Genomic DNA, 11,468 nt, shown 5'->3' with positions numbered 1-11,468 from the left:
CAAAACAGACTTGAGGTAGTAAGGATATTGTGTTGCCAGCGCTACTACCATACTTGTAGCTGTTTTGTGAAATCCTACGCCATCCTCTTATTGGTGCCTTTTAAACGAGCGTCATAGCAGCGAGATTTTAACGTAAAAATTTCTCGTTACGGCAAAATCAAGTGGACGATCTCACAGTGTGGCTTAAACGAGAGCGCAGATTAACCAAGACATGGGCACAATTTTATTCATTGCAGAACTCGATAATAGCAAATTGACAATACAAATAAAGTCAATTGTGAGTATACAGTATGATTTCTGACATTAATGTAGTAGTCTTAATAGTCTTTTTTTGTAGAAGGAAATAAATAAAATAAAAAAATGTTTGCCTTCTTTTAACTTACAAATCTGCTATATAATTTTATCTATTTAAAATTTTAATTATTAATTTTACATAAATATTATATATCTATTTCCCAGTAAAAATAAAATTTGATATATATATATATATATATATATATATATATATATATATATATATATATATATATATATATATATATATATATATTTAAATATTTAATTTTAGCCACCGTTCTGGAATGGACTCCTGCTCTTTTAAACAGTTTATAAAAAAAAAAAAAAAAAAAAAAAAAAAGGTTGCATTTACAATTCAGCATAATTGCTCAAAATACATTTCTTTATTGTGAATACCCAATTTAAAAATACGACAGGACGCCGTTGTAATAATCGAACAGATACTTAAACAAATCGTACATTAGCGCCACTGAAAGGGTAATAAGAGTTCTTATTGCATATTACGTTTCAGAGTTGTGTTCGGCGTTAAAGGTACAGAAGTGGAACAGTAGTACATCAGCACAAGCTGCATAGAAAGGCTGAGAACGAAATCAACAGTACGTACAGTGTGTACCAAAGCCATCGAATATTTACAGTACAATACTGTGGAGAAGCTGTAAACAGTTCATTATACACACTCATGGCCAAAGGAAAGGCTTCATGCAAAAGCCACGAGTACAAAAATAAACTCGTCTGTAGAGGACTGACGTGCTGATATGTTAGGCTTTTTACTTAACAAATTGATAAAATACATAAATATATTGGTCGTTATTTATCCATTCAACGAATAAAAACTATGTGCCTTAACGGAGCAACAAGCAGCTGTGATTTCTGACAAAATGCACAAACCGTAAGATAAATGATTAGTATTTAATCACGCAGCGATGGAATGCAACACTGAGTTCAGTGAGTAGAATTTTTTCTATTGTAGATGATGCAATCGATGAGCAAAACGTTAAAAAAAAAAAAAAATGTTCCTGCAATTCCACGCATGCTTTCCAGATTGGCTTTTGGCATTACATACTTCTGTTATGTCAATATACAAAGTGATACACGTGAATGAGCCACACAAGGCAGTGACAAAAATGAAGCTGTAAACAAGAACACACACTTTTTGTCTTTGTTTTTTTTTTTTTTTTTTTTTTAAACAGTCGCTATAATGGATGGTAGCTCTTCAGTCTTTTCTCAGTGACAGATGCACAGCCTATAAAGTGTTGTGTTTTGTAGTTTTGCATATAAGTGAAGGCACACACTAAGGATAAGGGAGTCTCTCTGTACATGTGTGTGTTTGTGTGTGTGTGTGTGTGAGAGAGAGAGAGAGAGAGAGAGAGAGAGAGAGTGAGTGAGTGTGTCAGCTTTTCTTAAGGCTTCCAGACACACAGCTTATTTCTGAAGGCTTTCCCTGGCATCCTGAAGCTTGGTCAGAACCCACTGTGGAAAATAAAGCAAAAAAAATAAATAAAAAATTAGATTGAGTGTTACACAAAGTTGAAGCGTCACAGCCCATTGAAAATGTCCAGCTTCACATCACACTGAGGATTGAACCAAGCACTCTATAAAAAAATAAAATGAATCTGGCTGTAGTTCAGCGAGTCGAAACGGTAACATGAAGTGCCAGCGCGAAACAACGCGTTAATGGATCTCATTTATAGCCAGGAAAGAAATCAATGATGTTTAAGTGTTAAAACGTAGCTCCTTGAATCCTAGCTTGGATTTAGTGTGTGTTCAGTGTTTCTTTTTTCCCCCCTTTCGCCATTTATTTCTCTTCACTGATGCAGCTGATGAACTCTCAGCTGGATGTGTGTTTATGAGCAGAACTGTTATCATACCTTGGCTATTTCTGGAGTCTTGAAGTTGATAATCTTCCCAAACTCTTTGGCATGAAACACAGACTTCACCCTTTCCTTTGGGGGGGGGGGGGGGGGGGGGGGGGGGGGGACACAACATTTTTTAAAAAAAAATAATTTTCAAATTTAGTAACTTTAATCATTTGATAATTAAATAAAAGAACATATTCTCATAAACTGTGATCATGCCTGATCGTGCTTGTGTAGAGATCATTTATTCCCTAAAGACAAGGTTGTATGCTAATGAGGACTTGGACTGTGTTTTGTTTTATTATTTTTGGCTAACAAAATGTTCCCTGACTTCAGTTCATTAATTCATTCATCGTGTGTGCGTTTTAAAAGCACTTAAAAGAAATTAAATGAATATAGCTTTGTAATATAACATTGCTGAAGTACAATAAAGCTCATTTTCTCAATAGGCTGAAGCATTATGATAAATAATCATCGTTATTACTTCAGTAATTACACCACATGGTCCTGGTGAAAGGGGGTGAAGGCCTGCTGTACCTTTGCCTCAATGCGCAGTCTTCTGTCTTCTACAATCGTGGGATCTTTGGTGAACTCATCAAACAGATACTGCCACTCGCACGTCAACTGCCCAAACGTGCCCTTGGTAACAAAAAATATGCCCCTGCAGATAGAGGAGGTGGTGGATGACATACAACTAGAATGATACATTTTAAAATAAACAAATAAATAAGTACAATAGCGATGTAGGTGCTTTAATTTATGGACTTATTCAAACCTTTTGGTGATCATCAGGAAATCTGACTCGTTCACCCTGGCATGAGCGAAGTATCTGTACTTCGCAAACCGTCCATTTTCAATTTTCTACAATATAAGGAGGAAAGTGGTTACACATGAAGTAAATGACCACAAGTCCAGCACAGAAATGTCAGAAATCCACACACATTCGATCCAAACACATATTGACTAGGCATGGTGTTGATCACTGATTAAGTGGAGTGGAGAGCAGAGGAATGTAAACGACGGTGTGATGTCACACAAACAATGCAGAACGAAACACTTACAAAACATGCACGTAAAGGGGTCACATAATGAATCTGCGTTCATTATCAACATTTAAAACACAAACCAGCAAATAAAAGTTCCTACAGTCAAAAAAATAAAAAATAAAAAAAAGGGGAAAAAAAAGACATGATCGCCTTTTCAAACAGGGTCGGTTCACACACTCGTCTCAGACCCGTGTTGAGATTTTCAGCACTTATATGGAAATAATTTATAATAAAACAGTGTCATAGAAAGGCCATTCGAAAGCTCGAATCACTTTCTTCCTGGTTACATTTTGGTTTCACTCAGCACAAGAGTCATGTTCAGGTAGGAGGTTAGAAAGCAAAATGGTGCTACAAGAGATTTGGATGACAATCATCATCATCATCATCATCTAGCTCTGGTTACACTGAAACGAAAACTGAGAGGAGTGTGTGACAATGTGGACATGCAGTTTATCTGAAGCTAAACTGGATGTTATATATTTGTTAGGTACATTTCTATATAGTAGCTCCAGTGGAAAATTAAAGACATCAAACTTGTCTTGGTGAACTGACTGCCTTTGGTGTACAGGAGAAATGTCCCACACTTCAAGGGAAAAATATTAGCAGCACGAATTTTACAATGAGGAATGTTGATGATATCAGCATGGGAAAATGACGAGACATGAATTTTGAAGTGATTTTATTTCAGAAAAGGGAGGAAGGTCAGGAGGAATAGATGGATTATATATATATATATATATATATATATATATATATATATATATATATATATAAACATCAGGATAAAATCTTAATCTTAAATGCAGTAAAACTACAAATAATATTTAAAAAAATAAAATGAATAATAATACATCATATATAGACCATAAATGTACCATCTAGTTCACTATAAAGAATATATCACTATATTAGATTATTAATGGCACTTGTACGGCCTGCGTGACTGTCTAACAGGCCTAATAACACAACTTTACTAGCTGTCCTGATTCTCATCCTCATCACTGTCAGTGCTATTCCATGCAGAGAGGGCCACTCTTTTCTGCGAACACGACAAGAGAGAGGAAAGCTACAGTCAGGTCAGCTTCTTATGTAAAACGAATACTTCTACGCATAAATCACAGATTAAACTACAGGAGAAATAATGATCGGTTCATTAGACATCAAATACCAAATATCAAATTGAAGCGCATCACCAGCTGCACTAACTCTCAAGTAGAGGTCGACCGATAGTGGATTTTACCGATACCGATAACTAAGTTTGGCCGTACCTGCTGATAACCGATTAATGGAACGATAGTTTTTACACAACACTTAAATATTTCTCAGCTTCATTACAAAAAGAAACAGTACTGACTTTACAATGAAAATGTACTGTACTTTTTAAAATGAAATAAATATATATATATTAATATATATTAATTATTAACTAACTATTAATAAATATTCAAATAAATAAGATATACATCCAAACTGAACCAAAACAGAACACGTCAAATGAAAAAACACTTCAAATAACACAACAAAATTTGGCCTCTAGAGGCCGCTCTCGTGCTGTATGCCGACAGTGGACCCTTCTCAGCTGCTCGCAACGGACTCAACCGGGATAGTTCTAGCAATCGGTTAACAATGGCAATTAATCGATCAATCGGTCGACCTCTAATCTCAAGTACTAGCAATGAATTTGCAAAATGAAGTCGTTTAATAACCAGAAAGGCAAAACTCGAACTATTAACTATATAATTATCGGTCACTTTCAGTTCTTTATTTTGGAGAAATTATTTCAAAATGAAGAAATTCTCGATTATAGAAAAAAAAATTTCAAATTCATTTATAATGAAAAAAAAGAAATCTATAAAATCCAATCATTTTAAACACTTATATGTTAACGTAATCCTAATATCCTGCATTCATCCTTACCTCATCTAGGAGACTTACATAAATAAATAAATAAATAAATAAATAAATAAATACTATTTAAAAAAAAGCTAAAACTCAGCAAAGACAATATCTCAGCAAAGCAAAGCAGTAAAGGGTGCTTTCAAGATCAATGTCAAACCAATATATTCAATACAAATATACTTACAGTATATATTGAAATGATGAAGAAATATTAAATGTTAAAATAATAAAACATTAACGTTTAAGTAAATATTTAAGCAATCAGGTTTTGTCTGACAGTTCAGATCTTGAACACACCCTGTGTGTGGGACGCACCGTTTTTACATGTACAGTAGGTAGGAAGTGAACGTGTCACCTGTAACATCTGGCTGCCGATGCCCTCTCTCTCTTTATACGGTCTGATGACGCCGTCCTCGTGAATGAATCGCGGCGGTCGCAAACTCTCCACATCCTGAGATGTTTCTGCCGCTCTGAATACACAGATCACAGTGCATATATAATTAAATCTATTGTAATTAATTAAATATTAGAGATAAATATTCAGCAAAAAAAAAAAAGGACTGGAAATTGCTTTAATGTTAATTACAACAACAAACTAAAATCTAACGCTGTAGAAATTTCAGCCCTATGATAATTATGAAAAGCGCTTATGTACTTGTACTTACTTATGAAGCTTAGCAAACTAGCTAACTATAGAGTTGAAGAGAGCCATTTTTTCAGTTGTGGAGAATTTCTGCTAACAAGCTGTGACAGAACATTCTAGAGAGCATCTATTTGGTTGAACATATGACTAGTACAGGTTGAATCGTTGATGGAATTTATAATTTAAAACAATACTATCTCCACATATACTTTCATATTGGTGTCAGTAAGGGGTGTAAAGGGGCAGGTACAACAAACTCTGAAACGCCGATTTTGATTTCTGGGCCACTTTGACAAGACGGCGTTTCTTTTATATTCGTGCTTCTGCATAATTAGACACAATTTATCCAAAAATAACATTCCTTCGCCTTACCCCTAATGTGGTCAATCTGTGTCAAAACATTATGGCAACGGGTCTTGTACTACCCTTTAATTCAATGCAACTGAAGTATTCCTTTAAAAGTCTGAGGGTGCACACGAGAGCCATATTTGTCTGACTCTACTCAATAATAATCCGAAAAAAAAAAAAAAAAAAAATTTAAACTGGTTTTAATGCCAATGTTGGCTGAATTTTCATTTGCTCCCTCACTAGTAAAAATATTGTCCAGGGGGTCCTGAGTGGGGCAAAAGAAAAGCGTTCACCTGATCGGAAACATCATCGGAAATCGGGAGTTCGAATTCCCAATGATGCCACAGCCATCCGTTGCCCGGGAGGAGTGGCATACTCTCTCAAACCCTATCAATTTCAGTGACACTAGCCATTCACGGGTGTCTGTGAGCTCATGCATATAAATGCCCCCCCCCATTTAAAATATATCCATGTCTAGCAGAAAAAAAACTAAACAAACAAACAAAAAAAAACACGCACACACACACCTCTTGATGCCCTGGAAGGTGCTGCTCGCCATGTCAATGATGCCCCCTGTTGGTCGGGCCACGGCTCCTACAAGACCTTTGCCTACACCCTTAAAGAAACCTGCTGCTCCCTCCTTCTGAGCACCTGCACACACACACACACACACATTTATCCATGTAGAATTTCACTTGACTGAAATACAAAGACACATTGTCTTACACATTAACTTACCTTTGATAGGTTTAGTAACGATGCCTGTAATACCGCTCACAAAACCCTAAATGGGAACAGGGACCAGAGCGTTACTCAGCCACAGCGCTAATAAAAGCCCTTTTGAATTTAAAAAAAAAAAAAGAAGAAGAAGAAGAAGAAGTAGAAGAAGAAAAGATCTGGACATCATTATGATTAAAGATTGATGCCTGGTTGGATATCAACATTAATACTATGATTACATAAACAGTCAAAGGCCAAAGACATAAAAATCTACATCAGTGAGAAAACAATACAGTTTTCACTGGATATGATTCACTCAAACATTTCTGGAAAGAAAAGAAAAGAAAAGAAAAAAAAAATGAGCCTGATATTGGAGCAACTGTTAATAGCAGTTAGAATTTAAGTTATAACAGCAACTAACTTATTTTGTGAAATGTAACCCTAAACAGATTAAAAAAAAAAGTATACATGGTTCAGTAAAACTTAAAAAAATATATAATCATCTGCAAACTGCTGTGGTATAAGAGTAAATAAAACACTTCAGGACATGTTTTTATTGGAAAAGAATCAACTTCCAGGTGCCAGGTGTAACTCTGCTGCATTACACTTCTCTGTTGTGGATTATTTTCCAATATCCGCATGTTCTTTTCTGTTTCGTCCCTTCCTTATTTTATTTTCAGGTGTTACGCACAGAGACGAGTCCTTTCCCTCCTCTCGTCAGACCCTCTTTCAAACCGCTCGGCTGCTTGTTCATGGCCTCTCTCCTTTTCTGCTGATACTCCTCATCCATCGTCATGGCAGCCACGCCTTTAGCCATCGCACCCGTGATGCGAGACGCTGCTCCGGCTAAACCCCCTGAGACACAGAGCATGAACAAAACAACTCTGAGGAATAACTGACTCCCGAGAAGACATTTTGTCTATGTGTAAACATAAATAACTAAATAAATAAATAAATACAACCTCTTACCTACTGCACCTCCAACCAGAGCCTTCATACCCAAAGCCATACCCTCCATGAACTCCTCCGGACCCTGAATCGCTCCCTGAGGAACACCAACACAAAGAAATGTTTATAAATTAATTTTTAAAAAGTAATCTCCGCCAATTGGAATATTAAAGGGTAAATCCTTACCTGATATGGCTCATAAAAGAAGGCCTCAACTCCCTCTGACAAACCCCGGATCAGACCGAAGGGGTTTCCAAGGACGTCTAACCCCAGCACCAGTACGTACATTTGCTTGATAGCCTGGAGGACACAAACAAACCAGCTTATAAGTGCACGTGATAATGTGTTGGCAATGTGGTAGGAAGGAGGTGAAAAATGGTTAAAGGTGACCTGTTTGGAGTAATGACGGATGACTTCCCACTGGAGCTGCTGTGTGGTACGGAACTGGAAAGTCAGCTCAAAGAACGCCAGCCTGGAATAACACACACACACACACACACACACACACACACACACACAATGTTCTCTTATCCTTAAAGTCCTGAGATCCATCAGCATTTCCAGATTACATACATTTTGTTTCACACATTACTTTCACTGTAGTTACTCAATCATGTGTCTAAAATAAATTAATGAAAGGGTTTAAAAGTCAGCTAGGCACGCTAATCGCTTATACAACGTATTGCAATATTTAATATTATTCAATACAGATAGTCTGCTTTCTTAACGTCCACTAGAGGGCAGCATTGTCAACACAACACAAAATCCATGGTGTCTGGTAGCGTGACCATGTGTGAAATTCACATCTAACCACACTGTCAGTAGGAAGTGTTGTTAAGGAGTCAGGCAAGTGTGAAAGAAAATAAGTAAGTCTGAACCACAGCCACCACAGCAGGACAAGAGTGTGGTATTGTAAAAAAAAAAACACACACACACACACACACACTGGCTGTTCTTTATATCGCTCGCCTCTGGTATACAAATGTATTCACCTAATGCATGATATACAACTATACAACGTTTCTATTATATGATTTTCACCCTTGTCCCTTGTGCACAGAGATTTCTCCAGATTCTCTGAATATTTTGATGATATTATGTACTGTATATGACGAGATATTCGTAGTCTTTGCAATTTGATGTTGAGCAATGTTATTCAGAAATTGCTCTACAAATTGTAGACGCAGTTTTTCGCAGATTGGTGAACCTCTGCCAATCTTTACTTCTGAAAGACTCTGCCTCTCTTAGATACTCTTTTTTATACCCAATCATCTTACTGACCTGTTCCCAATTAACCTCCAGCTGTTTCTTTTTTACTAACACTTACTTTTCCAGCCTTTTGCTGCCCTGTCCCAAGTTTTTTGAGACGTGTAGCGGCCATGAAATTCAAAATTACCTACCAAAATTATCGGTGCATTTTCTCTGTTTAAACATTTGATATGTTTTCTATGTTCTATTTTGAATAACTTATGAATTAATGAGATTTGCAAATCACTGCATTCTGTTTTTATTTACATTTTACACAGCGTCCCAACTTTAAAAAAAAAAAAAGGTTTGGAGTTGCTACTGGTATTACATATCCTGTGTTTGCATACTGCAACACGATTGGCTTTTATGTGTTACGACGCAATAACCCTTGCATGCCATGTGTTTAATACTAACTCGAATTTTCCAATGAGATTTTCAGATCCCTGAATTTAATCCTAACTTCATGACCTCACGGCATGCTATAATCCAGAGTGTGTTTGCTGTCATGAAGAAGAACGGAGCGTGAAAGTGATTACTTGAAGACGACGTCCTGGACGTCGGTCAGCGTTGCTCCGATACTCTTTAGCAGCAGGTTAAGGGACTGCACAGGAATCACCTCAGTCTCCCTCTTCTCCTTGTTCCCGTCCTCACCGCCAGAACTCAGAGAGAAGCTCAGATGGAGCTGAGGAAACCAAACACGCCATCATCGTAACTCGGCCATAACCGTGGAAGCAAAAACCGTTCAGCCGATTGAGACTTCTCCTCTCGCCAATTGGAGAATTTGATGTAATACCATAAAACCAGAAATGCTCTCTACATAGCGTGGCTAAGAAATGCAATGAAAAGTAATGAAAATTCGAATGCAATCTGAACAGACGTAGCGCTTGTATAGCATAAAACAAGGCTAATTTGTATCCCTTTATTAATTATTGATAACTTTATCAGGAACTTTAATGTTTTTACATTGCTAAGGTGAGCCAGAATCCACTTAAATACTGTAATAGCCATGTTCTGCTCTAGTTTTGTTTTTAATGATGTTCCCCAACACACAGTAAGTCATTATGTAAGGAATAAATTTAATAATTAACGACAGAGCGGTATGATGTGGACCTATGATAGCACTTCATACCACAGCAATGTTTTTTTTTTTTTGTAATCTATTGAATTAGGACACAACTTGGTTTATTTTTTGCAGTGATTAAAAAACTCATAATGTAGAAGTACAATACGACATAATCGAAAAACACAGACAAATGCTAGGTGCCAAACCTTAATGGGAGAGATGTGGAAGTACTCGTAAAGGCTGGTGGGGGACGTGTCTGTCGCGGACACTTGGTTCAGTCCTGTCTTTAAATACTCAATGTCCTTCTCAAACAGCTCCACCTCAGAGAGGAAGAGTAAACAGTATGACTCAAAGTCTTATACCTAATATTCCATTGTAATTCATTCAATAAAACACTTTTATTAACTCTCCGGAACATTGACCAAATCAGAGACACGTGTGTGGTAACAGCGTGTGTTTATATTACCTCCTGTTCCGACGTGACGGTGGCAGCGTTCTCAGCAGTAAACAGATCCAAAATGGCGTACAGGAAGCCTAGGTCCAAACGTAGGTCCATTTCCTGAATCAAAACCTTAAAATACCTGTGGACAACATACAACATTCGTTACATACTGTACAATGGCACGGACACGTCGGAAATACAGGCACAAAGAAATAAAGAAATATACTTGATGCGTAGGATGTCCGAGTGTCCTGCTGCTCTCGTGATGAGGCTGAGGTCAGTGAACGGTTTTGCCTCTTTAAAAGAAAAACGACATTTTATTTGATTGATCCAGCAGTGCCTCGATAAGCTTAATGGTTTTGTATGTTGTGAATGTTAGGTTGCTGACCCGAGTCCATTCTGACTGATTTGGGAGGTTTGACAGGGTAGAACACAAATGGGAAAATGGCTCCAGGAAGCTGATTCTGGATCTGCACACACACAAAAATATTTTTTTCCCACCTATTCGCGTTAACAAATTAGCCAAGTGTGCAAGTGAGTATGCTATGATGGGTATACTATGAGTTTGTGTGCGATAGACGAACCTGAACCCTGTTAATCTGCACGCGGTACGCTTTCTGTCTGGCCGAGACGCTGTACTCGATCTTCACGGCTGGAAGAAAGTTCCTTCGGAGAGGTGCGTCGTAAGGCTGCAGTATCCTCATTTCCAAACCGTTCGGAGTCAGACTCACCTGAGAGAGCGAGAGACAGAGAGAGAGAAAGACATAGATGCACAGAGTGTGTGTGTGAGAGATACAGTGAGTATAAAATAGCCAAAGACAGAAAATAGAAATATTTAGAGATATTATAATCAACTTGAGGTCAATAATTAATTTTAATGCCAAATAAAGTACTTTAAATGGACTAGCAACACCTTTGCCATAAAAAAAAAAAAAAATAAATGCATGGCTACAATGAA

The 11,468-nt window shown here is 37.1% G+C and overlaps 1 protein-coding gene across 5 annotated transcripts in view; it reads right to left on the bottom strand.

Annotated features, from left to right (window-relative positions):
- Window positions 1-661: 661 nt before the first annotated feature.
- Window positions 662-11,468, bottom strand: part of vps13a (vacuolar protein sorting 13 homolog A) — a 47,166-nt gene continuing 36,359 nt past the window's right edge. For all 5 annotated transcript variants that reach the window (XM_017467992.3, XM_053680132.1, XM_017467996.3 and 2 more), the window contains 17 exons: window positions 11,095-11,241; window positions 10,899-10,980; window positions 10,737-10,806; window positions 10,535-10,649; window positions 10,275-10,388; window positions 9,542-9,687; window positions 8,148-8,229; window positions 7,944-8,057; window positions 7,779-7,854; window positions 7,501-7,664; window positions 6,828-6,873; window positions 6,617-6,740; window positions 5,454-5,568; window positions 2,929-3,014; window positions 2,691-2,814; window positions 2,166-2,240; window positions 662-1,767 (listed from right to left, as the gene is read on the bottom strand). In XM_017467992.3, the coding sequence (XP_017323481.1) occupies window positions 1,720-1,767; window positions 2,166-2,240; window positions 2,691-2,814; window positions 2,929-3,014; window positions 5,454-5,568; window positions 6,617-6,740; window positions 6,828-6,873; window positions 7,501-7,664; window positions 7,779-7,854; window positions 7,944-8,057; window positions 8,148-8,229; window positions 9,542-9,687; window positions 10,275-10,388; window positions 10,535-10,649; window positions 10,737-10,806; window positions 10,899-10,980; window positions 11,095-11,241 (1,728 nt within the window). In that variant the 3' untranslated portion in view covers window positions 662-1,719. The remainder of the gene's footprint in view (window positions 1,768-2,165; window positions 2,241-2,690; window positions 2,815-2,928; window positions 3,015-5,453; window positions 5,569-6,616; window positions 6,741-6,827; window positions 6,874-7,500; window positions 7,665-7,778; window positions 7,855-7,943; window positions 8,058-8,147; window positions 8,230-9,541; window positions 9,688-10,274; window positions 10,389-10,534; window positions 10,650-10,736; window positions 10,807-10,898; window positions 10,981-11,094; window positions 11,242-11,468) is intronic.

This window comes from Ictalurus punctatus, chromosome 5 (assembly GCF_001660625.3).
Source record: "Ictalurus punctatus breed USDA103 chromosome 5, Coco_2.0, whole genome shotgun sequence".
Classification (NCBI taxonomy): domain Eukaryota; kingdom Metazoa; phylum Chordata; class Actinopteri; order Siluriformes; family Ictaluridae; genus Ictalurus; species Ictalurus punctatus.
The sequence above is the reverse complement of the archived record's forward strand: the minus strand, read 5'-3'. Positions and strand labels throughout refer to the sequence as shown.